The 26,504-nt window shown below is 54.6% G+C and overlaps 10 protein-coding genes across 10 annotated transcripts; 4 read left to right on the top strand and 6 right to left on the bottom strand.

Annotated features, from left to right (window-relative positions):
• Positions 1–683: 683 nt before the first annotated feature.
• On the bottom strand, positions 684–1,993 carry BZA05DRAFT_402574 (HIT-like domain-containing protein). The gene is made up of 4 exons (XM_051484120.1): positions 1,797–1,993; positions 1,285–1,744; positions 1,040–1,230; positions 684–985 (listed from the first exon to the last, which is right to left on the bottom strand). The coding sequence occupies exons 1-4, from the start codon at positions 1,855–1,857 to the stop codon at positions 762–764; spliced, it is 936 nt and encodes a 311-aa protein (XP_051338286.1). The 5' UTR covers positions 1,858–1,993; the 3' UTR covers positions 684–761.
• Positions 1,994–4,719, top strand: BZA05DRAFT_402577 (uncharacterized protein). The gene has a single exon (XM_051484121.1). The coding sequence runs from the start codon at positions 2,080–2,082 to the stop codon at positions 4,654–4,656; it is 2,577 nt and encodes an 858-aa protein (XP_051338287.1). The 5' UTR covers positions 1,994–2,079; the 3' UTR covers positions 4,657–4,719.
• Positions 4,720–6,097: 1,378 nt separating this feature from the next.
• Positions 6,098–8,360, top strand: BZA05DRAFT_85964 (Anp1-domain-containing protein). Its single transcript, XM_051488719.1, has 5 exons — positions 6,098–6,308; positions 6,382–7,061; positions 7,159–7,478; positions 7,554–7,916; positions 7,990–8,360. The coding sequence occupies exons 1-5, from the start codon at positions 6,229–6,231 to the stop codon at positions 8,050–8,052; spliced, it is 1,506 nt and encodes a 501-aa protein (XP_051338288.1). The 5' UTR covers positions 6,098–6,228; the 3' UTR covers positions 8,053–8,360.
• A 308-nt stretch (positions 8,361–8,668) lies between these two features.
• On the bottom strand, positions 8,669–9,650 carry BZA05DRAFT_375465 (uncharacterized protein; the record flags this gene model as incomplete). Its single annotated transcript, XM_051481789.1, has 3 exons — positions 9,512–9,650; positions 9,122–9,453; positions 8,669–9,042 (listed from the first exon to the last, which is right to left on the bottom strand). The coding sequence occupies exons 1-3, from the start codon at positions 9,562–9,564 to the stop codon at positions 8,669–8,671; spliced, it is 759 nt and encodes a 252-aa protein (XP_051338289.1). The 5' UTR covers positions 9,565–9,650.
• Positions 9,651–9,652: 2 nt separating this feature from the next.
• On the bottom strand, positions 9,653–10,691 carry BZA05DRAFT_402584 (clathrin coat assembly protein ap19). Its single transcript, XM_051484122.1, has 4 exons — positions 10,511–10,691; positions 10,418–10,451; positions 10,238–10,355; positions 9,653–10,177 (listed from the first exon to the last, which is right to left on the bottom strand). The coding sequence occupies exons 1-4, from the start codon at positions 10,519–10,521 to the stop codon at positions 9,861–9,863; spliced, it is 480 nt and encodes a 159-aa protein (XP_051338290.1). The 5' UTR covers positions 10,522–10,691; the 3' UTR covers positions 9,653–9,860.
• BZA05DRAFT_475092 (uncharacterized protein) lies at positions 10,692–12,250 on the top strand. The gene is made up of 2 exons (XM_051488163.1): positions 10,692–11,391; positions 11,460–12,250. The coding sequence occupies exons 1-2, from the start codon at positions 11,181–11,183 to the stop codon at positions 12,053–12,055; spliced, it is 807 nt and encodes a 268-aa protein (XP_051338291.1). The 5' UTR covers positions 10,692–11,180; the 3' UTR covers positions 12,056–12,250.
• Positions 12,251–13,625: 1,375 nt separating this feature from the next.
• On the top strand, positions 13,626–14,491 carry BZA05DRAFT_446278 (uncharacterized protein; the record flags this gene model as incomplete). Its single annotated transcript, XM_051487066.1, has 3 exons — positions 13,626–14,088; positions 14,173–14,256; positions 14,325–14,491. The coding sequence occupies 3 exons, from the start codon at positions 13,626–13,628 to the stop codon at positions 14,489–14,491; spliced, it is 714 nt and encodes a 237-aa protein (XP_051338292.1).
• Positions 14,492–14,935: 444 nt separating this feature from the next.
• BZA05DRAFT_402589 (V-type proton ATPase subunit D) lies at positions 14,936–16,359 on the bottom strand. Its single transcript, XM_051484123.1, has 4 exons — positions 16,216–16,359; positions 16,074–16,146; positions 15,075–16,021; positions 14,936–15,011 (listed from the first exon to the last, which is right to left on the bottom strand). The coding sequence occupies exons 1-3, from the start codon at positions 16,228–16,230 to the stop codon at positions 15,327–15,329; spliced, it is 783 nt and encodes a 260-aa protein (XP_051338293.1). The 5' UTR covers positions 16,231–16,359; the 3' UTR covers positions 14,936–15,011; positions 15,075–15,326.
• Positions 16,360–16,598: 239 nt separating this feature from the next.
• Positions 16,599–21,578, bottom strand: BZA05DRAFT_402593 (uncharacterized protein). Its single transcript, XM_051484124.1, has 5 exons — positions 20,427–21,578; positions 18,928–20,361; positions 18,602–18,874; positions 16,938–18,548; positions 16,599–16,883 (listed from the first exon to the last, which is right to left on the bottom strand). The coding sequence occupies exons 1-5, from the start codon at positions 21,294–21,296 to the stop codon at positions 16,833–16,835; spliced, it is 4,239 nt and encodes a 1,412-aa protein (XP_051338294.1). The 5' UTR covers positions 21,297–21,578; the 3' UTR covers positions 16,599–16,832.
• Positions 21,579–21,965: 387 nt separating this feature from the next.
• On the bottom strand, positions 21,966–25,780 carry BZA05DRAFT_402596 (phospholipid methyltransferase-domain-containing protein). The gene is made up of 6 exons (XM_051484125.1): positions 25,249–25,780; positions 24,564–25,148; positions 24,329–24,432; positions 22,480–24,257; positions 22,331–22,421; positions 21,966–22,267 (listed from the first exon to the last, which is right to left on the bottom strand). Exons 1-6 carry the CDS (start codon positions 25,403–25,405, stop codon positions 22,199–22,201), a joined length of 2,784 nt encoding a protein of 927 aa, XP_051338295.1. The 5' UTR covers positions 25,406–25,780; the 3' UTR covers positions 21,966–22,198.
• Between the last annotated feature and the right edge of the window lie 724 nt (positions 25,781–26,504).

Raw genomic sequence — 26,504 nt, forward strand, 5'->3', positions numbered from 1 at the left:
ACCCGGCGTGAGCGGAACAATGGACGACAGTGGTGTGTATTGCAAAGCATCGTCAACGTCCACAGGAGGTATCTGATGCAGCGCGACGTACTGGTTGTCGGACCCGTTCATTTTGGACGTGGCGCGGAGGACAGGACGGCTGTTGGACTACCTCGCAACTGCGAAGCCGAGAAATGCCAATATATCCTGTAGAGCTGGTGGAGGCAGCACTTCCGTTCTTCTTATTATTCCTCAGCCGAAACTTCAGTCCCCATATCCCCCAAGTGAGGAGTCGAAGATTGTTGGGACCAGGCAGCAGGAGATAGTGCGCACTTGGTGAGGAGCGTTCGGAGCGTTCGGTTCGGGTATACGGGAAGACCGAGAAGTTATGTTCGCACCGCCGGAGGGTCCGTGAAGAGATCGGGAGGTCGGGAGTCGGGGGTCGGTGGTAGTCGTGATGGTAGTGGATGGCGGGCAGACGCGATCGATGGATTTCAATAAGTTGTGGTGCGCGACGAGAAGGGTTCCCAACCCAGTTAGAGCATGTTTAGCCGCGCCTCCCACGTGATGATCTGCGGTGTTACCAGTCATAAGGTATCACTTGTACAAATATGTACTCAAGAGGCCTAATTCAGTCAGTCGTTTCATGCCAGGTGTCGGTAATGGATTGTGTGAAGTCACTGTGAGAGGCGGGGTTGTAAGATTATCGGGCAATGCGTTGGGGCTGTTAGGTACTTGTAGCATTGGAAGCCATGACAATCAATCCACTCTCTATCGTAGCCTTACTTCTTGAGCTTGGAAAATACATTTTGCCACAGCTCGCTCTCCTCGCCCACGAAATACGTCAACTCCACATCTGCAAATCCCACCTCGCCCTCGCCAGCCATACCCTCTAGTTGACTGATAACATTCTGCAGTAGCATCGCCTTTCCCGCGGCCTGGCCACCTCCACCGTCATGCGAGATCGCAACGGCATGAATGTGGAAATGGTAGTAGGAGGGTTGATCTAACGCTCTATTAGTAAATGCTCCTGTATTGAGGATCGATAGAAATATCCCACAGTGAATGTAGAGTCGGATTTGATCCGCTTCAATCCCGGAATACTTGTCACAGATTCCTTCTAGGATCTTCTTCTGAAGTCTGCGCAACCAGGGGACGTCTTTCTTCTTCAAGTCTCGGACCGATGTGATGTCCCTTCTGAGAACCAGTGCCATCGTGTATAAGCTGCTCATGGTTCTTCTATCCCACTTCCTGTCTCACCGTTAGAAAACATGCAGTGCGTCCAGCCAGCCAGCTTCAACGTACAGATCCGGAAGTAACATGAACCCCTCCTGCTCATCAGTATCCTCAATGATGATGCTCTCGCTCTCCCTCTTCTTCTCAAGGACATTGTAAACCCAGTTCAGCCTTCCACCCCCTCTCTTCGAACTGACGTACGGCAAGACATGCTCTCGATATATCTCTGGCGTCTCTGTAACCATCCTGAGGCTCTGGACTGAATACTTCCGGATATGCGTTTCCGTGGCCGGAAATATCAGCGTCAGCTTCGCCTCCGCATGCCTAGGCAGCTCTCCGGTGGCTTGGGAAGCCAGGAACCAGTGGTATATATCGTTCCGCTCGACTAGAGACAAAGCCGACAAGTGACTGGGCTGTGAGAAGGACTCTAGAAACTCAGGGTCCGTGGTGAAAGCTGTCTTCTCGGCGATGACAATGGCGGATTGAGAATCGATCTTTCCAAGAAGATTGACGGTTTTGGTGCGCGTGTCTATGTTATTCAATTATGCTTGAGCTTTCTGACAGGCATGAACGGTTGTTACCTTGGTTGAGGAGACGCCCAAAGACGAAGCTTCTTAACAATTTCTCTTCGGGGGACTCCATATCGATGTTTTTGACCCGATGGATTGTGGTCGGCACTTGTGAATGTTAAATGCTGGGGCAACTACTAGTGTGTATTCTAGTTAGCAATAGGGTGGGGTTCTAGCGGGGTAGACAGGCTTGGCCCCATCTAGGATTGACTCAATTTTCTGGAACGCATGTAACACAGACTGCATCTGCTTGTTCCAAGTTGTGTGCATCTCCGACCCCACGACTCAGCATACAATGGCAGTCCCACAACGCTGCGCCGCCTGCTCGACAAAACTTCTCGTATCATTCGCGGCAGCATGGGGAGCTCGAATTCGCTCGTCGGTTTCGGTCCTGCCCACGAGACAGTTGCGAGTGGGGACCGGGGCCAAGCTGTTGCCTGTGAGAGGATTTCACCATACACGGTTGCGGTTGGAGTCTACGTTGCCTGGATCTGCGACTGTTGGGATGGAGAAGGCTGCAGAGAAGACTGAACATCCGACGAAAACTTACGAGGAAGCAGATGTGCGGCCGGATTCTGCCATAGCCAACGAGTCTACCCCGGAAATAGCAGCACAGTTGAAGACCAAGCCAGTGGCCGACACGCCCGGTGGCGAGAAGACTGAAGATCCGACGAAAACTCATGAGGAAGCAGATGTGCAGCCGGATTCTGCCATAGCCGATGAGTCTACCCCGGAAACAACAGCACAGCTGAAGACCGGACCAGTGGCCGACACTCTCGGCGACATTCCGGTGGAAGTCCAGTTGAATACCGAACCAGTGGCCCACACGCCTGGCGACACTCCGGTGGAAGCACAGTTGGAGGGTCAAGTAGTGCCCGAGTTCCCCATCAGTTCTCCCGCCGAAGCCAAAGCTCAGTTAGAATCCGACACGCCACCCCTCGAGCCCACCAATACTCCGGTCGAAGCGGAAATACTCACGCCCCCGGTCAGACAGCCTACCAGCCCCGCCTGGAAAGGGGACCCATCAGTCCCGTGGTTCCTCCGTGTCGAAACACCGAAGGCCCCTCGCCACCCGCTTGCCGAACAACAAGTCCTGCCTGAGCTCCCCGAAGACTCGCCACCGGAACTCTCCGAAGTGCTCAATCAGCTCTTTGAAGATCACGGCATTGCAGACCTCAAGATTCTCGACCTGCGACCGCTTGATCCGCCGCCAGCCATTGGCACCACGCTGATGATTCTTGGAACCGCCCGCTCGATCCGCCATTTACATGCCACGGCGGATAAACTCTGCCGATTTATGCGCTCGCAGTACAAGTGGACGCCGTATGCGGATGGGTTGCTAGGTCGGTACGAGTTGAGACTTATCAATCGCAGGAAACAGAGAAGGGGCAAGGTGGTGTCTACGCAGTTGGGAGAGGTTGATGAGGCTGGGAGTGCGGGGTGGGTGTGTGTCAACGGCGGAAACCAGCGGCTCGTGGTGCAGCTGTTTGTCCAGTCCAAACGGGAAGAGATGGACATCGAGGGACTGTGGGCGCCAATTTTGGGTAGGGCTGAGCGTCACCGGACCGCGGAGGCGGCTCGTAGAGCTGAACGGGAAAGGAAGTGGGCAGAGGAAGATGAGCAAGCAGCTCAAGTTGAAGAACAGACGAAGGAGGACGACCTTAAGCCGGTTCATGCCCAGTACAGTACTTTGTCAACTGCTGCTACTTCCATTAGCGGTCCTATGATTCACACGAGGTCATTACACAACTGGGGGTCTCTGGCTTCGGATCCTGCAGTGGCTGCTGAAATGGATGTTACCAATCATGCAACCTTCCCCGAGTTCCTGAATACAGGCGACCTTAGCACATACCTCTCGACCCTACCACCGCCGTCCGATGATGCCCACTACTCCGTCATCCACCGAGCTCACATCAATGCACTGAAATCACCCCTCGTCAAAGCGTCAACCCTCTTAGGAATTGACTTCGATGATCGAGCATCCACGCCGTTCCTTCGAACATTTTACCAGAACCTTCCTTTCGCGAGTCCTGCTCTCCAGGTCAAATCGGAGCTCGAACTCAAGATTCTAGGCAACATCCACAAGCAAGAAGCCTACCCTATCCGGTCTTTCCAGTACTTTCTCGAATCGCTTCGAGCCGCCGGCAAACCGGTGCATCCCGAACACTACTACATCATCTTGTCACACCTCGCTGTCTGCCCTGAACTTCGATCGCAATACTCCCAAGGCTGGCTATCTCATGCCGATAAACGTGTCTCTATGATCAAAAATTATCTGAACCGCCTCTCTCGCTATCTCTCACCCTCGCAATCCGCCCAACTTTTCAATCGCCCCGAATTCCGCTACGCCACATTCCTTGCCTTCATGAAAGAACCTATTACTCCTGTTCGCGAAGCTATTATTGCTCACGACTCACGGACAGAACTACAACTCCCCTTCCTTCCGAGAACCTTCACCTTCCACCCGAAAGTCTGGTCCGGTCAGGGCTACGGCTCCCTCTCGGACCCGCCGTATACGTACACGCTCAAGCAGCACCATCTGGATTGGCTCACTTCCCTTGGCATCGCCGGGAAATGGAGTCGCCTTTGGAGCGTATGGAAAAAGATTGCCCTCCATGACGTGCCCAGAACCGCAGAATTCTACAAACTTATCTACGGCCTCGTTGCGGTCGCCGGGAACCAGAAGGAGGCGGTGTACTGTGCTCGCCAGGTGGGATTGGAGGCGATGGCAAGGGAGGAACCGAAGGTATCATTAGAGATGGGGTTGGCGCGGGCCTTCAAGAAGGTGGTGGAGATGGCAGATGCGGGTGAGGGGAGCGCGGAGTGGAAACATTGGATGGACATTTGTGATGAGGCGGAGAGAAACACATAATGTATCAAATCTACCTAAGTACTGGGGAGAAGAATGTATACCTAGTACGAGTGATAATTCAAGACTTAAACTTTCATTGCTTCCATCGGTTCAAACATCCTATACTTCGTCCCCCACCTCCGGTGGTGGACCCTGTAGCAGAAAGCAATACATAACATGGCCCAGAATTAGGTATGAAGGGGGGTGCTGTTATACTCTAAGGGTGTAGGTACTCTAGATCGATCCCGGTGAAAGATGTAACCTATGCAAGCGGATTTGTTTTTGTTTAATCATCATAGCAATCGACCTTAGTGGATCATAACAATTGACCTTGGTGGATCATAGCTGTGTATATGTATGTCCGTGCCCCTGCTGTCGTTCGGAATCTATATATGCTAGCGGTCCACCAGCGACGGGGCAGAGAAGCGAGGACGATCATGTGCGTGCACACCTACCTCTTGGCTTCGGAGGTGCTGCAGGATCGTTCTTCTTTGATACGTCTGCGCCAAACACTCGCCGTAGCTGTCTCAGGATTAGAGCTCGACGCAAGCTTCGAAATGGTCTGCAGGAGATGTATGTACCGTATGAAATTTTGGGTCCTCCATGGCTATGGGACACTGGACAATACAGATATGCTACAGAGAGCGTTATATGTACCATGTAGTTATCGAACAAACACCCAAGGTGACCGGCATTGTTCACCGGGTCTCTAAACGGCAGTAAGTTTGGTGAGGACAAAAAGGGGATGCTGCATACTTGGTAGGCAAATCCTAGCGAGAGATGTTATGGATGTTGACCGACATCTGACCACTTGCAAAATGCTGATGGCTGGTTTGTCATCTCAAAGATCAAAATGCATTTCAATTCCAGATCAGACTGCCGGAGGACAAGTCAAAATTGGGTTATCTTTTCAACCTTCGTTCCAATTTCTCACTTGCACTTTATTTTAAGCCCTACCAAAAAAAAAGTATGTGTAACACGGAACATACCGCTTCTGGAATCTGGATTCCCTCCTAACAATCGACCAGTCCGGGAGCCGTCCGGTCAGATCCTACATCTACGGGGAATACATGTGTGGTCGTCAGAAGAACTGGAGTGAAGGTGATAATGAAACCCTCCCATCTGAATGGCGATGTGCATCTCACGTGTGGAATGTTTGCTGCCAAGCCGGAGAAGTGATCGCCAGTACCACTTATGTCCATCTGGTGGATATTATTCGCTGCACGCTGCCAGGCTTACAGGCTTCGTGAAACGTGAAAGCTACCCGGCCCACATACAAGCTTCTCCCGCTCAAAAACAATTCAAACACTGTTCCCGCTCAGCCCCTTGAACCGACACTCACACCTCCTCCTCCCTCCGAGACGGACGAAAAAGATAAAACGCGAGAGATAGGAGAGATCTGAGAGACATCGCCTCCGAAAGCTCCCTTCTCAAAAACTAAGCTCGATTCCTCTTCGACCTCCGCTTCCAGAATCGAACAAAGCTCCGCCAGCTCCCTTTCGTCTCGGCATTCTCACTGCTCGACAAAGAGCTCTTCCACGGGCCCCTGCCTGCTAACTTTTTCCGCGACTGCATGCATTCAACGGCCCTGCGATGATGCCCAGGCACTCTCACGCTCATTCTAATGGGCACGCGTATGCTCCCAGCAATACTTTTTCTATTTCCCCTCATAGGTCTGCGTTTCCTCCCCCATTCGCCATACTTTCAGTTGGGGGATGTGTGTAGCTAACGCGAGCGAGCGGCCAGATTTCAACCCAGAACACGACCAGCGTTACGATGGCGACGGCAATTAATACTCAAGATCGGAGGCATGGCCTTGATCTCTTCCGTCATTCTCCTCCTTATATTTCCTTCCTTCCGGGATATCCTCTTGCCGTCACTAGGCCTGGGTTTCATCCTACGGGACGACCCGCTACTCAGCACCGTCAGACACTACGATCTTGGCGATGTTCAGGGCACGGCGCGCGGATGGGAGAAGGGCGAGCGGATTTTGTTCTGTGTTCCTCTCCGTGATGCGGAGGCACATCTTCCAATGTTCTTTGCGCACATGCGTAACTTCACTTATCCGCACCACCTGATCGATCTCGCATTCCTGGTGTCGGATTCCAAGGACAAGACGCTGCCGAAGTTGACCGAGTATCTCGAGGCGCTTCAGAACGATCCGGATGATAAGATTCCCTACGGAGAGATCTCGCTCATCGAGAAGGACTTCGGCCAGAAGGTCAAGCAGGATGTCGAGAACAGACATGGCTTCGCTGCTCAGGCTAGCAGGAGAAAAACCATGGCCCAGGCTCGCAATTGGCTACTGAGCGCTGCATTGAGGCCGCACCATTCTTGGGTTTACTGGAGGGATGCCGACGTGGAGACTGCTCCGCCGACTATCCTAGAGGATCTCATGAGGCATAATAAGGATGTCATCGTACCGAGTAGGTCTCATCCGAACATCAACCGGTGATTTGCATTTTGCGCGGTGATCACAATGGTTTTCTCGGTGCGGGTTACTGACACGGTGGCTCGGAAAAGATGTCTGGCGTCCTCTGCCTGACTGGCTTGGCGGCGAGCAGCCTTACGACTTGAATTCCTGGCAAGAATCTGAAACAGCACTCGCCCTTGCCGATACCCTCGATGAGGATGCAGTTATCGTCGAAGGGTACGCCGAATACGCCACCTGGCGTCCCCACTTGGCCTACCTCCGCGACCCCTACGGTGACCCAGACGTCGAGATGGAAATCGACGGAGTCGGCGGTGTCAGTATCCTGGCCAAGGCCAAAGTTTTCCGAGCAGGCGTCCACTTCCCCGCCTTCTCGTTCCAGAAACACGCGGAAACGGAAGGTTTCGGCAAGGTACGATATATGCATGCACCATTCCGTCCGTCCGTCTCCGGGACTGACTGACTAACGCAACGTGCAAACTCGTAGATGGCGAAGCGCATGCGCTTCTCGGTCGTCGGACTCCCGCATTACGTTATCTGGCATCTCTACGAGCCCTCGGCCGACGACCTCAAGCACATGGAGCGCATGGAGGAAGAGCGCAAGACCAAGGAGGCCGCCGAAAAGGCCGAGAAGGAACGCATTGCGAAGCTCCTCGAGAACTACGACATCCCCAAGGACCAGTGGGAGGAAGATAAGCGCAAGATCGATGAGGTCAAGAAGGCTGAGGAACTTAAGAAGGCCGCGAAGCCGCTTGTCGGAGGCGCCGCCGGACCCCATGCTCATGCGGGCGAGGGCGAAGCTATTGCACCCGTGCAAGATGCCGCTGCCGCAGCCAAGGTCAATCCTCAGGTTCGTTGAACTCTCCACCCTACCTCCCACCGACCTGGATTGGGAACACATGGCTAACGAACCACCACCACAGGCAAATGAAAACGGACTCGTCGACACTGCCGGAAATAATGTGGAAAAGAAGGTTGCAGCATAGAGGAGTTGAGTGTAGTGGTTTCGATTCAATCTATATATCATGTGTATTATTGCTTTTTTTCCTCGCCGCCGCTCTTTGGATGGGATCTATAATGAAAAATCCTTGGGACGAGCTGCTGAAGGAAGGCATTCTGCTATAGATGAGGTGATGGGTACCGACTGTACATTATGTGACTTTGCTGCAAAATGCGGTGACTGACTGTAATGTGGTCCTGTAATTTTCTCTTGTACGATTGTTGATACGAAATGGATACATTTTTGCCTTTGCTAGGTGCTTTACTGTTCATTTATTGCATACGATCTATCTAAATTGTGGCAATTTGTGTTCCCCTCTGTCCAACGTCCGTCTGCAGTTTTGATAACGGGCTCGGTGTAGCATTCTAATTCCCCCATTCCCCCATCCCATCCGATCATACACATCTCTATGTCCCGAGCTGGGTTAGTAACGATGCACCATTTTTTGTTTAATCATTAATTGCATGCCACCGAACGACGCATCCAATTGACTGACTGCCCACAGTAGGTGCCAGGAGCGAGTGATATCCCATGTCCCAATCACAAACCCAAGTACCGTACGTGGTAAGCAAGTATTCATTAATAGTACACACCCCTTCCCACTACTGCCTCTGATACGTGACCTTAACGATATTATCCCCGAGGACCATTCCGCCCATGCCCTCTTTAGCGGAAATCGCGCCCTCCAGCGTCTCAAACTCGACGAACGCGATGCCCTTGCGCCCCGGCACCATGCGCACCTCTTTGAACGCGTCGAACCGCGAGAACAGCCCAACTAACGTCTCCTCCTCAGTGTCGTCAGGCAGGTCCCGCAGGAATAGTGTCGTGTTCGGCGGTAGGTACTCGTCCGGAATCTGCGGCGCGGCGGCGGGTGCGGTCGACTTGAGCCCCGCTGGCTTCTTGGGTGCGGCGGTCGGCGCGGCGGGCGCCGCCGCTGCCCGCGACGACTCCAAAGCGGCTTGCGCTTGTTTGCGTTCTGAGAGGCCACACACGTCAGCCTTCCCCCTCCCACACTCCCCCCCCATACGCAATACGCAAGGCAAAAGGGAACCCACCCTTCTCAGCCAACCTCCTCCTCTTATGCGCCTCAAACTCTTTACTCTCCTCACCTCCATCCTCCGCATGCTCACGCTTCACCGTGGCATCGCTGCGGGTGCGGGCGAAGGCGAGGACCATGGGCTTATCGAACAGCGGGAACGCCTGGACCTCGCGGATAGCATTTTCGGCGGACGTGACGCTGTCGAATACTACGAACGCTTGCCCCTTCGACTTGAGCGACTTCTTCGCCACGATCTCGAGAACGTTGCCGTATTGGCTGAATAGCGCTTGCAAAGATTGCTTCAAGGGCGCGAGCTTGATGCTTTCTTCGAGGTTGCGGACGTACACGCTGCGTGGGTTAGTGCGGGTTAAGGGAGGAGCGGGGAGGAGGGGGGAGGGGCGAGTACGTGCAGCCTGGTGGGCCAGAGGCGAGCGCGGTTGTGGGTGGGGCGGCGGCCATGGCGGTGTGGTGTGGTGGGTTGTGGTGGTGGTGCTGGGTATCTTGAATTTGGGTGGATTGAGTCCCAAGCTTCAGTTGGAGCTGGGTGCTCGGTTCTTGTCGTTGGGGCGGGTAAATTCCGTTTCCTGAGCCTCAATCCCGCGAGTGAGAGCACGTGAAGTCAAGTCACAGCCAACCAAACCAGCCAGCTACATACGAGAATGGAACGATGATTACGAGTCTAAGAACGCCCCCAAATCGCGCACACGCCACAGGCCACAGGCCACACGACACTACGCTCCCTTCGGCCCCAGCGCCTAGCTGCCCCCCATCATCCTGCTCAGACCCTCCTCCTCGCCCTCGGTATCCTCAATCGCATCCTGCTGCGCAATGCACCTCAACACCGTCTTCTTACTTGTCTCCTGCATCTCACCCGCGAGCAGCAGCTCGTCAAGGATGAAATATGCCCGCTGGAAGTTGAAGATGATGTCCAGCTCGCACACGTTGCCGTAGTACTTGTCCATCTGCTCCACGTAGCGGTGCACAATCTCCAGCGTGATCAGCTCGTTGTCGGTGGCGTCGATACCGGCGATGAAGAAGAGCGACGCGTAGCGGCGGTAGACGACTTTGCTATCTGCGGGGAGAGATACGGGTCAGACGCGTACCAGAGAGCGAGGAGGACGGGGGGAGGAACCTTTATATTCGAGGAAGTTGCACATGCGGGTCCGACGTGAGAGGACGAGTGCCGTGACATCCTTGACGATCTTGGCTTTGTCTTTTGGGCCGAGGGTAGAGAACCACTTTGCGAGGCGCTGTAGTGGGGGACACGGGTGAGTACGGGCGAGCAGCGAGGGAACTGGGGGGTGAAACGTACCACCTTGCCTTGTCGCGAAAGGAGGATTAGGTATCTAGATACGATCAGCTTCTTCGTCTCCTCCGCATTGGCGTCGTCAGCTAGAAGACTCACTTGAAAGCCATAGTGGGCGCGGATGTTGGACGATGCTGTGATGCGATGTGGTGGTGATGGCGGCGAGCGTTTATTTAGGCGGAACTCGAAGCTCAAGCTCACCGCCGTCGCGCGTGTGGACGTTACTCTAGTTAGTGGGGCTTACTCTGCATCCCCTGCTCTCCCAAGTCTTCAAGCAGCAAGTCCCCCGCCATTCCGTTATGTAACTGACGGTTGCTTGAGCCTTGCAGCAGAGCAAAAAACCGGAAACAACACCCAGCCAAATGCAGAGAGTGGGGGATGAATTGAATTGCCATATGCGACGCGCGGGCAGCTGGTTTTCTCCAGCAGGCAGCCAGTTTGCACAAGCAAGTACCCAACCATCGATCCATCCAATCGCTCGCCCGAGAAAAGAAAGGAAAAAAACAAATCGCTCTGCCTGCCAGCTGCCACGTGTAAATGTGCCGGTCTTCTTTCCTTCCTGCCTTCTGTTTCTGCTTATGTCCCCGTGTGATCATCGCCCCCGGCCCCATGGACCAAACCGATCATACATTGAACTGACAGAAGCACGACCGAGACAATTCCCCGCAAAGCTTGTCTCTCCGCCCATCGGCGCCATAATAGCGCTCCCTCCCTCCCCGCCAGCCCGCTCGCTAATGCTTACCCTCGCCGGCGGCCCCACCATCAAGCCATGCCACCACTGCCAATTCACCACTACCCTCCGCCGCAGGGCGCCTCGCCATTCCTAACCGTAATGGCCGTGCTCGCCTTCTTCGCAACCTGCCTCCTCGTCGTCGCGGGCTGGATCCACTGTGTGTCTGGCCCGTCGCGGCGCGATCACCAGCGCAGCCGTCTCCGGCGACGGAGCAGGAGGGGCGCGACGAGGAGGGTCGGGTTTCAGGGTAACCCATTCCCCACTGTACCCCCGTTGACGTGACGTGGGCACTACTCTAACGATGCCGTCCACTAGAATGGTACCATCGTAGGCGGCGCGCGCACTCTGTGTCGTCCCCGATCACACCGCAGATGGAGCCGGTGTTTACGTTCCTGCCCTCGCCGCGACGCGGGTCCGCACAGTCCCCGCTGTTCGCTTCCCCCGTCTCGCCCACTGCCGCTGGGGGTGGCTACGGTACGTTCTTTGCTGCTACTCCGCCGCCTCCGCCGTCGCTCAGCGGGAGCTCCTCTTCCTCCTCCTCCTCGTCGGAGGATGCTGCTACTGCTCCACCCCACCCCAATTCCGCGCCCACCCCGCCCACAGGATCCCGTCCCAAACCCCGTCCGCGACGGAGCATGACCCTGCCGCCCACAATCTCCTCCTCACCTTCCCCCTACACACGCAGCAAAACCCCCTCCTCACCGGTCTCAATGTCTCGCCGGGAGAACAAAAAGGCCGCTCGAAGGAAGTCGACGGGGAGCACAGGCGCGCCAAAGGAGTGGACGGGGCTGGGCGTGGGAATGCCAATGCCAATGCCGCTGGGGCTGGGATTGTGGATTGGGTACGATCCTCCGTACCACCAGAGGGGCCTGGATGTGGTCGTTGAAGAGGCGGGAACCACGCCGCAGTGATGTGATGTGATGTGGAAACGAATGAATGATTTATGACTTTTGGATGATGGCTGTTTTGTGTTGCATTGCTGCGCAGGTATCTGCTTGGGCTTCGCTTCTGGCTTGCGAGCGGGAGTTGTTTAGGTTCTTGGTGGCAATTGCAATGGATTCCGAAATATCTGTGTAAACCGGACCGGGCACTCGCGCTTCGTCTGCACGCAACTCCTAGGTGGCGGCTCGACAGCCCCATCGTCGGCATCGGGGCGAAAGCATCGAGTGCTGTCGCGTGAAAATTAATACCGCTACTACCCGCTGTTTAGTACAGCTCTCTCACAGCTCTTTCCAAAGACCATCCACTAGAGTAGGTATCTAGCAGACACGCTACGGATCGATGGCCATCCATATCCAGGTAGGCAATGATTGCGGACGCAGACAGCAGTAGATACATCACCGTGCAGCTGGGGAATCCGCTCTTATATCCGACATTTCCACGTGACGGCAATATGTGTCGAAGCACTACGGACGGGAGTATCTTTTACCGCCACGTTCGTGGTATTGTGAATAGAGTGGACGATATGCCGGTGTCTACGGGTACAGATAGCACTTGTCAAAGTCTCGTAATTTATATTCACGATATGTAGACATAGGCCCCACTCGCCCGCTGCTGCCGCTGCACGTATGGCCGCTGGCGCGTGGAGCGGAGGGCTGCGTAGGACCCTCGGCCATAATAGACGGTACATTCTGCAGCCACAGCGCGTCGACGTCGGAAGCCTAAGCACTTAAGCACCATTCCCCCAGGGGTTCGGTCGGTCGGCCATGTAGAGTTAAGAGGTTAGTATGAATAAAGTCGATAGCTAGATAGAATTCGGAGTATCTAGATATAGCGAGGTGAAGTGGCGCCTTATTCTCTCTCTCTCTTTCTCATCCTTCACCGCGTTGTGTGTTCCTATTCCTGTTCCCTTCCAGTCCCTGGTATCTATCTAACTAACAGGAGCTCCCTCCCTCCCTCCTCCCTCCTCCCCCATCTCATCGTCAACTCACTCCTTATCCGCCCCGACACCGACTACCGACCACCGACACGCTCGCTCTCTCGCCCGCCCACCACCACACACGCAGAGCACGCTCTATGTACACGAGGGGAATACTGGGGAAATAAAGTTAGCGACAACGACGACCAGACTATTACGTAGCTCGGGCTCGGGGGGTTCATTACCTCACATCTCAATCCAATCCGCGGCAGGCCGTACTCCAGCTGCGCCCCTTTCCGACACACGAACGGACGAACGGCCGACCGCCTCATTCCGACATATAGGAAACCAAGAACGAGGAAGAAAGACAGACCGCCCGGGCTGCTACATAGCATACATAGGAAGGAAAGGAAAACGAAAACGAAAAGAACCCGGCAGCAGTACATAGAGTAGTTGCAGAGAAAGAAGGCAGCAAACGATATTCCGCCCTCACCCAGCTTGTGGACTTGTGACCAGCCTCCTCCACCTTCTCTACCTCCGCTGCCGCAGCCCGTTGACACCTTCTGCTGCGACGAAAAACCGGCACCCGAATAATCTAATTGTCTACGAATCCCCACGCGGCCATGGAGAACACGCCAGCCGCCGCCGCGCCCACACCCGCCGCGCCCGGGTCCGCGCCCTCGCCGGAGGTCGCGACCGCACCAATATCTGAGCCCGCCGCCGCAGTCGCCACCGAGTCCCCGGCGCCACAGGAAGACCCGAAGCCGACGTCCACGTCGACGGAGCCGTCGTCGTCCTCGGCGGCCGCAGCAGCAACAGCAGCAGCCCCTGCCGAACCTTCGCCTTCGCCGGCAGCAGCAGCCGAACCACAGGCGGAGACGGAGCCGAAGCAGATCACGGCGACGTCCACGTCGCTGTCCATCACGGTGCTGGTGCAGTCTGGCGTTCGCCAGAATTTCGTGCTGGACCGTGGCTACCTCGAGCGACATATCGTCAAGTCCCCGAGCTCGAAGGAGATGCTCACTGATCCCATGGAGATGACGGTGGCGCAGCTGAAGGAGTGTATCTGGAAGGATTGGATAGATGGTAAGAAAAGCGGGATACTCGGGGGGTGGTGAGGGCGAGAAGAGGGCGAGGAAGAGGAAGAGGGCTGACGATCGGTGCGCATAGATTGGGACCAACGACCGGCAAGCTCTTTGTTTATCAGGCTGATACAATTCGGGGCGTATCTGCAGGATGCAAATCCCTTGAAAGGTACTGTTCCTTCCCACCTGCCGTCTCCCGTTGCAAGCAAGAAAAACCAAGGCTGACAGACAGACAAGACTGCCGACTAAGCACCGACTCGTCGAACGTGATCCACATGGCGATAAAACCCGCCGAGGTCGGCGACGACGACGGCACACAGCGGAGCACAAAAGGCGCGTTCGGCGGGCCTGGCAGCGGCGGCGGAACAGGCGTCGCAAGGGGCTGTCGCTGCGTCATCTTATGATATTCTTCCGGGCTGCTGCGGTTTTTTTTTTTTGTCTGTTGGCTTTCTATCTGAATGCGTGTTTTATTCGATTTCCATTTTCCATTCCATTGTAACTTGCAATTTTTTCTGCTGCTCTGCTCTGCTACTCGCCCCCGACTCCCCCCGATTGCACAATTGTATGCCCGCTTTGCTTATTCCATCTTGCTGCGTTTCGTCTCGTTTCGTGTCATTTTTCCAAGTGCGTTCGTCGGCTCGGTGCGGTGGGGGCTCCGACTTCCCTCTTCTCCTCCTCTCCTCCAAAGCTCATTAGTCGTGTTCCTTTACATTTCCATTTAATGTTTATGTGTATTGGTTTTCTTTATCTGCTGGGGAGAAGGGGGGAACAGGAAGGGAGGGGGAGGGGGAGGATGGGGAATTGTAGTTTAGAATTGGCGGGGAGGGAGGGAGGGACGATGGAAGGAGGGAAGGAAGGAAGGAGGAAGGAGGCAAGAGGGGATGATATGGACGGGATAATTGAGCCCTGTTTGGACGCTGTAATGTACTACACTACGGCAATGCGGATATGGAAATGCTTCTTGCATGCGAATCTGATATACTTCAGTCGGCATTTTGATGCCAGCCTTGGTTTGATCACATAATGTGCGGCGGCGAGACACAGGTATCACTCGGTGAAATGGTACGCATTCATCTCACGACTGTGATTTTGTTTGTAAACGTCAAAGTGCGTGCACCATACCGCCGGGTATAAGATGTGTAATTTACACAGTAATTACAAGAAGGGGAGGAGAAAGCCCCATCCGAAAAAAGAGTAACAGTCAGTCCAACACAATCATCAACCCCCATCCACCGCCGACTAAAAGATAAGATCCTCATCCTTCGAATCGCCCAGGACATCCTCGCCGCCCTCCTTGTCATCATGTCCCTTCTCCTCCAACTCCAGCCGCCTCTTCGCAATCGCCTTATCATTCTCCTCGCCATCCCTCTGCTTTTTCCCCTGCACCTTCTTGAGCCTGTAGAACTCCTCCCTATCCAACTCATCCAGCTCGCTGTTGATATACTTGATAGTATTCTCCGTCCGGGGGATGATGACATGCTCGATGGCATTGACACGACGGTTGACAACCTTGATAACATCATCAAGGATAACAAATGCGGTCTGCAGGCTCGCAAGCTCTACCAAGGTCTCAACCGCTTTACCATAGACCTCCCTCGCCCTGGCGACCTGCTGGCCACCCCTCCCCAGCCCCGTCAGGGCAAAATCGCCTCCAGCGCCTCTCTCCCCCTCAACAACGAACGCCTCAAACGCGGGCAGCAGCACGCCGGAAACATTCTCTTGCCGCGTGCGCAGCCGGAACCGCGCTGTACGCACCGACTGCGTGATCTCGTACGCGATGTTCCCGCCCCCAGTCGCGTATGTCACCTCGGCCAAGGAGAACGCCGCGATCTGCATCACTCGCCCCATCTTGCGCTTCGCTTCGTCGATGCGCCGCGTGATGTCCCGGAAGCGCTTTGTTAACGCTTCGGATTTGCGCTTGAGGAGGGAGTGCCCTGGGATGGTCAGTGGAGGGAGGGGAGGGAGGGGGGCGGGGACGGGAGGTACCGATCTCGGCGCCCTTCAGCTTCGACTTCATTAGCCCCAGTGACTGCCGCGTTGCGAATACGGCTTCGCGGTTCTGGTGCGGGGTGTCGTTAGCTCTCGCTCGCTGTCACCTGCCAAATGGGCCATCTCTGGGCGGACTTACTCCTGTTCCTGACATCTTTGCGGTTGTAGGGGGTTGGATGTGGTGGTGACGACGGCGACGGGAGGATGATGGTGAGAAGATGGTGGTTGTTGTGCGGGCTGGCGTTGACGTCGGTTACTCGCTTGATGGAGCTGGACTGGAGCTCGATAGTTGTCTGCTATATGTAACTACGTCGTTACCCAACCAAGCCGCCGATTCACGTGATCTGGGTTGGGACGGAGGTCATGGCAGCACACTCGGCTGGCGAGCATTCGTCTCACCGGGTGTTCTCTCTCTCTTTCTCACACACACACACACACAATCTCACGCATAGTGAATTCTGCTATGATAAAACAAGGTCGAATGCAACGATAATTGAACAAAACCGCAGTGAATTGCGACGAGGAGATCTAGAATTTACCGCCCACCACCCACCACCACCCATGCATGTAGTCGGTCTATGATATATACAAAAGCAACTTCTATCCCCTCCCCTCCTCCTCCTCCTACTCATCAATACACACATCCTAGTATAGTACACGATACGAACGAAATCAAAATACAAATGCAAATCCCGTTACACCCCAAAAAGATATAATACACCGCAAACAAAACCGCTTTTTAACGTTTGGGGGAGATCATGAGAAGAAATATTGACTGTCCTTGAGCACTGTGACATCAAATTCACCCTGTCGCATCGTTAGTATCCAAGCTTGAAAATGGGGGAGGGGGATGAGACAAACCTTCGCAGGTAAATCTGGAAACTCCAGCGGCATCCAGACATGTACCATGGGAATCACTGGCTTCGACTTCTTCTTCTTAGGCTTCTCCTGTGGCTCTTCATCTTCTTGCTCCTCCGCCAACTCATGCTCTGCCTCCTCAGTGTCAAGTTCCATATGTCCAGCCTCAGAATCCGCCACTACTTCCTCCGGATCCGTCTCGGGATCGTAGGGAGTGGGATCACTCTCGTCGTCGCCGAAGACGTCGCCAGTTATCTTATCCTCCTCCTTGGCGTCAATACCAACGTCTGTAGGCGTGGAGTCGACAGCGCCCAGCTCGGCACCAAGAGATTCCTTGATTTCGACCTTGGCAGCACCTCCGGCGCGGTTGAGAAGCTCGGAGGGTGTGATCATGTTCCGACCCTCTTCGACCTCGTCGGGATCGTTGGAGGCAAGGAGTTGATCGCGCTTCAGCTCCCACTGCAGGTCTTCGACTACCGTGAGGCCAGAACTGCCCAGGACCTGAGTGGCGTACTTCTTCCGTGCAGCCTTGATGAGCGCAGCGGTTTCAGTGTGTGCCGGGATGCTGACGAGATACTTGTACCCCTTGTATCGCGTCTCAAACTCTTGCTTGAGCTTCTGCATGATATCAACAGAGTGGAGATCGATGAATGCATCGCGAAGGATGCGGTTAAGGCCGTCGACGTCGCTGGGGTGCGTCCAGAAGGAGTCGTGGACAGCGGCGAAGGTGATGCCGTTCGTCGCGCACTCCATGGCACTCATCAGCATGTGGGTTGCGTCGAGGGAGTGGATGAAGTTCGGTGGGAAGGCGGTCATTTGCTTTCGGGAGTTGACTTGGTCGATTGCTGCCGGGTCCGAGATGTAGATCTTCTGCAGGTTGGTTTGGACTACTACGCTGGTTTCGTGGCGGTACGGCTGCACGACTGGCATTTTGAGGGGAGTTGTCCACACGACTGAAGTCATGAATTCGACCTTGCCCTTGCGCCGGATATGAGAGTTGGTGGAGTCCTGTAGCAGCCCGTTCTCGTGATCTTCGAGGTGGTTGTATTGCGATGGACTGACGGACCGAGAAATCATACGGGCGGTCAACGCGAGCCAATGCTGAATCTTGGTAGCACCCGTGAACACCTCCTTGATACCATCGAAGACGAGCCGAGTAACGTACGAAGCGCATTGGTGCTTATCGTCACGTGGGATCGCATCAACGTTGTCCAACTGTTTCCGGATCTGCTCACGAGCACCAACAAAGGTGACACCGTAGACGTTGGTCATGACCGACTGCTTGACGACCTTCCTAGTGATGTGTCCGTGGAGGAGTGTGGCGATGGGGTCACCCAAGGCCATGTCCTTCGCGACCTGTGCCTTGACCAGCTCCGCGACACCGGTATAGACGTCTTGAGGTCTGTCACTCGGTTCCAAGTTGACCTGCTTTGCACCCTCCCTATCACCACCGAGCGCTGCATAATGCTGCAGTCCATTGCAGGTACCATCCTGGGCGACGACAGTCTGGCACTTGTATTTGGTTGGGTCAGGACTTCTCAGTGCTTCCGTGATGGAGATACAAGTGGCGAGACACTGCCATGGGTCTTCTGCGTTAAGCCACCATCTATTGCCCTATCATGGTTGTCAGATATCAATGCATCACTCAAAGGGGAAGTGTAACCCACTTTTGTGGGGTTGTCCGCACTGTCGAATACATCCTCGAGATGTTCGTCAATGAACTTCTCACGCTCGGCGAAACTGGCCTTGTCGTAACCAGCCAAGTTGGCACAATGGATCTTGAGCCACCTGAGGCCCCTCTCGCCGAGCTCCTTACCTTCCGCGAACATGAGAATTCCACGGGACAAATCGTCACCGATATGGTTCAAGTTCGGCGGAATGGGGTATGCTCGGCCTCGGAAATCGACACTGTGAGGGAAGTAGAATTTCTCAAACAGGAACTATCACATGTGAGCAGGTGTCCAGTGATCGCTACAAGGATGGAAGCACATACAGAACGAGCAATTTCCAACTTCAGGTTGATGGTACATCTCTGCGAGTGGTTGTTCTTCTCGGCGTTTTTGGCCTCGCGCACAAGCTTTACCCATTCGACTCGGACTTTCGGATCATTACTTGGCTGAGGCTCCGGTGGGATTTCGGATGTAAGTTCCTTAGGAGGAATATCGGCCAATGCCTTGCCCGAGTTCCAGACCTCCAGGATTACGTCGAACACCCTCTTGTTGACCTGCCAAGCGGTCCGGCCGAGAACATCCAATCCCTCGAACAGTTGGTCTAGGTCACCACGATTTGATGCCGCCTGAACATAGATATCCTGCTCTTTACTCTGCTTTGTTCTAACGACTCGCGAGCGGGAGTAGTAGTATCCACCGTCGTTCCATGCCAGCCATGGAAGCGGGGGAACAAGCATGGGAAGATTCCGTCCCAATGCACTTCCTTGAAGTGGCTCGGCACCTAGCTTTGCCACAAGATCCGGGTGCAACTTGATGACGCCCAATCGCCTTCCCCGAACGTACTCGTAGGCGTGCTGGTATGCCGGCTGGTACTGGGTTACTTTCGCTCCCTGCTGGTTCTTCTTGGTGACGGGTATTTTGGCGCAATGAAGCAACATCGAGATCAAAACGGCTCCGAGCTTTGCCCTTACGGCCGGAGGCCACTCCAACATCACAGAGGAGGTATCTTTAGGTTGTTCCTGCATCTTCTGTCGAGCTCTCTGGACACGCTGTCGGAACGCAATCCGGTCGTTGAAAAGTTCCTTCAAGCCGTCCTTCTCCAGCACGCCGAAAATATCTCGGTTCTTCTTGTTGGCTAACTCCTGAGCATAGTATTCCTGCTCTAGCATACCGCCGATGGCCATGACCGCGAACGCAGACTTCGTTCCCTCACCGCTCAGCTGCGAGTTCTGCATCCTCATCATCTCCAACACCACAACCGCCGCGACCTTCTCGGGCGCCATCAACCGCAGAAATGGTCCGTACAAGCAGCGATCGGAAGCACTTTGATATGTCGGGTCCTCCTCGGCTTCGCTAACTCGTTGCAGCTCCTGTTTGATCAACGGAACCATAGACTGATGCCAGGTCCACAAGAGAGCACCGACGTCGCCTCTCAGCGGGGCCGCTCCCCTGGCAACGAGCTCCTCGTGATCCTTCCTCCATCGCTCTTGAGCACTCTGGATTGCATGTTCCTCTAGTACCTTCTGTCTGGCGATGAAGAAGGCCATTTCGTCTTCGCCGAACGGACGGCGGTTGGGCATTGCATCGGGGTCGGTCAGAGACACGAGCGACTGCTTGATCGCTTGCAAACTGCTTCCCTTAACATTCGATGAATGTACCTCCGGGATCTCTGCGATACTTGGACCTGTAAGCGGTTCGTCTTTGACGAAGAGTTCTTTGTGTTTATCGGAGAGTTCTTCCGGGTCTAGGCCGCAGGACTGATGATGTCGGTTAGCGTTGACGCACTTTCCCCCACCCACCCCCCGCACGATGGAGACCCTACCTGTGCAACAGCGATGACTTGCTCATCCGTCAAAATCGGCTGCGCGAACACATCCTTGATGGCCATCCCACGTTCTTTCCAGTGATTTACGTACTGCCGGATATACCGCTGGCTCAGTGTACGTTCCTTCACAGCCAAACTTCCCTCCAGCAACAATGCATACGTCGAAGAATCCCCGAGAATCTCCAAGTCGCGCTTCATCGTGTCCTCATACCAGGCAAAAAACACTCGCAAACTGTCTTGATTATTCTCCGCCAGCGCTCTCTGCAGCAGAGCTCTCAAGAAAGTATTTTGCGCGCCGACCATCAGAGGCGAATCGCGGTCCAGGACATTGGTAATCATGTTTAGGATCAATTGCGCTCTAGCGATACGTCCGACCTTGACGCAGGCCTCGAAGGTTGCCAGCGCCTCATGCTTGTCCTCCGAGACACCCTGAATGATCCGAGGCTTTCTGCGCGCGGTGATCGGTAGCTGCGGCGTGTCGACGATCACCAGCGAGGGAGCATCCGTCGATCGTCCGGGAATGAATCCGGGCGGGCTCATGGGGCCGCTCCCAGTCCCAGTCCCGGTCCGCATGTATACACCCTCAATGGACGGGATTCCATCCGGGATTGGTATGCTCGAGTGTGTGGAGTATGCTCGGTCTCGACTCGCGGGATTGGGTTGCGTCGCTGCCGGGGCGGCGGTGCCTGCTGGGGCGGCGGCGGGTTTCGACGTCGAGGCATGCCGGAGCCATGCTGGTGTGTGGCAAGACGATGGATACAGGAACGGGAGGAGGACGGAACGTGTGGGCGAGGAGCTCGACGGCCGGATATTGTGTCTCTGAGCGGTGGTATATTGGGAGATCCGGGTGGTGGTGGCACGAAGCATTTTCGTGCAGCGGATATGGATTGGGTTTCAATCGAGGATCGCGGGGTTGAAAGAAGTGCTCGAGGGCGGGGAGAGTGTTTATGGTGAGAATTAAAGCAACGAGTGATTGTAGATTTTCAAATGAAGGCGGCTTCTTGGGGATGCCGGCCGCATGGGTTTTGAGGGCAAGTGGGAAGGCGTGGGAGGCGAATCCAAAGTTTTGGAGATTTTCTCCTCTCTAGGTTCGCTATGGTCAGAAGTTGTATGTCAGAACTTTTTTTCTCGAGCTGTGCGTGCGCCAAGACTGTCCGCTTGTCCCGGTCGGACCTAGCCGAACCCCAAGTTGTGATTAAGTAAGCGACCAGTGCGAGAACATGAGACAATCCCTAATATTTCTGCAACCGGCAGCAAGATCATCACACCGAGATATGTACAGCAAACTACATGTCCGTTGCCAATTGCTTTGTTGGATGCGACGTCCACATCAATAGTGCGAATGGTCCCGCTACGGTGCTCGCCTTCATTTTCACGAACGGTGTGGCAAACGCCAAATTCTAGGTAATTATTCGGTTGGCGGAGATCACCTTCATCTTCCACCTTGAGGACTTCCGTGGGACGAAGTCAAACAATGCTACCTGTGCTGTGTAGGCAACGATAATCCTCACATCACGATTTACATCCCAAAAGCACGACCGACAGTGAGTATACAGATCAATTAAGATTCCACATATAGATCCAACCATATTTCCATTTTTCCACCATCCAAAAGAGAAGAATCAAACAACACCCTCGTTACCAATGCACTTAAAATACACACACGCCCACCAGATATAGAAAGAAAAGAGAGAAGAGAAGAAATCGCCAAAAGCCCATCATCAACAAAGTCATCATAACACACAAGTAAGTAGTTTCTACTTACTCAACTAACGCTTGGGAGTAGACGGCGGCGAGTTATTTTCCGAGCTTGCGCCGTGGTGCATGCTAAACGGAGCCTTCACGTTGAGTTGCAGTCAGAAGAAAGTTGACAGGTGTGGGGAAACGGAAATATTGCTTACCAAGACCTTGCGGGCGTTGCATATTCTCCAGCTGAGCCTTCGGACGTTGCCGTCGGCTTTTACGACGCTAGGGGCGAGGTCGACGCCGAACCTGTGTGATGACGGGGTTAGTGTGTATAGGTATGGGGGAGAGGGAGGAGGATGCATACATTTCTCTAATTGCATAGACGATCCTGCGACTGCAGGTGTCATCGGCGACACCTCCGAAGACCTCATCGACATCGATGGGGGCGAGGTCCTGGTCATCGAAGCATCTCTTGACGATGGGCAGCAGATGTCTCTCTACAGATTCCCGGGCAGATCCGTCACGGATTTCATCATCGTCGAGCTCAACCTTCTCCACGCAGATCTCGAACGGTTGGCTGATGGCCATGACCGAGTGCTTTCCATCGTGGTGGTACCGGAATTCGAAGACACCGTTCTTCCAGAAACTCTTCTCGCCGCGGAACTCCATCTTGCCGATAACGGTGTCCGGGTTGTTGTCGTTCTTCTGGTCGGAAGAGATAATTCCTTGGTCGGCGGATTTGGTGTCGTATTGGTCTTTGCAGACAGCAATCCAACGGCCCATGGAAGCGATGCGGGAAACCTCGCGAGCACTATTCTCACCAATCTTATACAGTGCAACCCAGTCCTTGCTCGAGTGGTCGATGGGGGCAGTCCAAGTAACATGAATCGACTCGCCGTATGCTACAGCCAAGGTCTCGGTGCCCTCCTGAGGCGTAGCATTGTCAATCTTGAGCGAGTACTTTTCGGTATCGTGGGTGATGGAGGAGCTATCCCTATCGGACAACAACTCGATAGCGAGCCTTGCGGGAGCGAATCTTGCCTGAGTGTTCTTCATGACGCCCATGACAGCCTTGGGGAAACGGGGTCTGGATCTCTCGAGCAACTCCTCAACGAAATCGGCAGCCTCGGCAACGATTTTGTCGACGCTGCCCTGGAACATGCGGACTTGGTCGGCAACGGGAGGGGGCATGGCCTTGCGGATGGTCTTGGCAACCCCGGCTTCGTTGCGGATCTGGCTTCCGTACAGCTTCCGCATGTGTGGCCCTTCAACCAGGTTAAGGAACAGAAGCGCGCAGACATGCGAGAACAGTCCGATCAAGAAGATGGGAGAAGACGAGGCGATCAGAACGATACCCCAAATGCCGGCACAACCGATGAGACGCTCGGGGTTGTTGAGGTATCTGTAAATTCCAGAGTACGTCAGGTGAGGGCTGGGAAGGTCGAAGAAGAAGTCGCCGTAGAACCAGCCAAACTCGCCGAGCGATTCGTGAATCGAGAACGCGGTCCACACCTGAAGTGCGACCAGCATTATTCCGACGGTGTGTCTGAAGAGTGCCATACGCTCGTCGGACGATGGGAGCTGGTACATCTTCCAGGCAGCGGCAATGAACGAAGCGTGCGTCATCGAAAGGGAAACGAAGTACACACCCTTCCACTGTCTCCAAGCGTCCTCGCGGGTCTCACCGAACTTCAAGAAGTGGCGAACATAGCTCTTGTTCTTGCTCTGGCCAACGAGTACAGCTCCGATTCCGATGGTGTGCCAGAGTCTCCAGAGCAAGGCGTGGATGATAAACAAAGCCTGGTAGATGGGAGTACTAGGCGTCGCAAGCGCGAACACACCAAGGTAGAATACGAGAAGCATGCTGGAGAAATGGACGCTGTTCCAAGGATCCAAAGACTGGACGAGCGGGCGCTCGGAGGAAGCATGGCCGATGTCGGTGAAGACCGACCCAGACAACGAAGCGACATCGTCGTCCAACTGAGGGACCTCCTGCAACTGGGACTTTCTGCGCGGCGCCGGTGGGTTGTAGGTCTTTTCGATGTGGGGATTCTCCACGAACGTCAAGAATGCGAACTGAGCGGCATGAGCGGCGAGTGACACAAAGAGAACGGTGTAAGAAGCAGCAAAGAGGGAAATGCCCTGAGATAGAAAGTCAGAATTGCACAGCCCAGACGCAAGCAAGTTTTTTCTTCTTTCGAATCATCACTCACGTAGTATCCAGCGTATCCCACCGAGTACATCGGGTGAGGGGCGATCTCATAAACACCATCAAAGGTAAGGTTCTGGTCGATGAGGTAAAAGAAGTCACCCCAGTCTGCAGGCCAAAAGCGCGGACGGTTAGCTCGTGTTACGTGTAGGGCGTATGTGGGCGTAGGCGACCCCAAGACAAACACACGGAGTGAAGTCCTGAGGGGAAGGCCACCACCGGGGGAAAACAGCACTTACACCAAGCATAATCCTTGACAACGCGGTGCGCATCAAGCTTAACCCAGAGGTTGAACAGGAAGAGGACAGCGCCGCCAGCCCATCTTCCGACGGTGAAGTACCATTCCTCATTGGCCGGCTGGGTGGCGCAGGACATGGCCATCAACACATAGCTCACGAAGTCACACATCAAGATCAAGTCTACAAGCCTCCGGAACACGAGCCAGGTATTGTATTCAATGGGCGCATCATCGAACTTGTAATCGCCACTCATCACCTCGTTCCGGACCTTCGACTCGATGTCCTCGCGGATGTGCGAGTAAAAGGGCGACTTGGGATCAAAGATTGCGTACTTCTCGGCCCAATACACCAACTGACCATATTTCGACTGTGCCTGCAGGAGATATCCCAATCCGACGTTGTAGGAAGCTCGCCAGAACAAAAACAGGACGAGTAGCACGGGCGTCCGGAGCGCGGTCGGCAGGGTGAAGTAGAGGCCGATGTGTACGGCCAATACACCAAGGATGAACAGATCTATGGATTTCTTCGGCGTTGAGGGCGACAGGAGAGTCGAGACCATATCATGGGTCTGTGGGACCACGAACACTAGAGGTTTTTCTGGCGGTTAATCTCTGGGTTCCCAAGCAGCAACAGCAGCAGCAGTAGCCACGCCCAACGATGTCCATGCGGAACAGGAAATACTCACAACGGCCATTGTGTGCGATGCGACCAAATGTCTTTCGCGGTTTTGAGGGATCATCCTGTTGTGGGGGAGAGTCTGGCGGTTCAGCCGCTGCCGTCATTGCTTCCGACGTGGTCCGTGCTCGTAATGCAGCACCGTCTTGCTCTCCTGGGGTCGCCATGGCGAGCGCTACAACTATCCTCGAGGGCCGTGGTGGAGCACGATTCGAAGATGGCAAGATGGCAAGATGTAATAGGTGAGGTTTGGGCGGGAGGGGGGGATCTTGCTTCGGTACGTGCTCCTGTTGAAGGAGAGCTCAATGTGTGTATGGGCGAAGCGAAGGTTGGGACTGTGTCTGTCCGAGCAGCGAGGGCGGAGGGAAGGAGGGAACAAGGGAACGGAGGAAAGATGGGAAAGATGGAAGAGTACAGATCACCAAGAAAAGTCCGACGACACCTAGGATTTTAAGACCAGCGACCAGGTTCCGATATCGGGAAAGGGCGCCCTCTGGGCCAGCTCGGTGTTCTCGTCGTTACTCGTGGGGCGTATGGGAGGGCGCCCTGGCGCGGATGCGAAGATGTGATACCCGGGGGCCATCTGCAGCAGAGTAGCCGGGTTGAGGATAGGGTTCCTCACAACAGCACCCGTTGGGGGGATTCTTGACGGCAGGCAACAGGCCGGCCATTTCCAGCTGCCGCTCGCCTGAAGGGCCGTTGGGCCAGTATCCAGAGTAGTCAACTCTTAGATAAGTACTCTACGTTCCATCGGAACCTCTCTATAAAAGTGCTTAGCTGCCCACACCAGACACCTCTAGAAACAATTCGTATGTAGTCGAACCGAGCTTGCACAGTACAGCTGTCTTCCGGCTCGTGAAGAACTTTCACGCTGGGTAACTACCAGTTAGTACTACTCGACTACTTCCGTCCTACCGAAGGACTGTTCAGTTGTTCACGCGAGCATGAGTTATGAGCCAGCACGTGATAGCCGCCACCGATCGGTTGCCCTTTAACCGGAAGAACAGATGCAAGCCAAACGGGAATCTGTGTCAATCCCGCTCTCACGCGAGTAGATACAGATGTTTATCGCATCAGCAATATGCTTAATTGCGTTTCTAACTTTCTATGCTTGAAGTATGTACTACGTGCTTAGGTTTGTACGCGTGCAGCCGTTATCGCCCTCCTCGATAACGGGATAGGTCAGTAAGTAGGCAACGGGGAACTTGTGTGACAACTCGTATCGACTCCTGGCGAATCCGATGCGGAGGATGCGTCTCGGGGAGG

Source organism: Tricharina praecox (genome assembly GCF_024521635.1).
Source record: "Tricharina praecox strain CBS 144465 chromosome Unknown BZA05scaffold_17, whole genome shotgun sequence".
Lineage (NCBI taxonomy): Eukaryota > Fungi > Ascomycota > Pezizomycetes > Pezizales > Pyronemataceae > Tricharina > Tricharina praecox.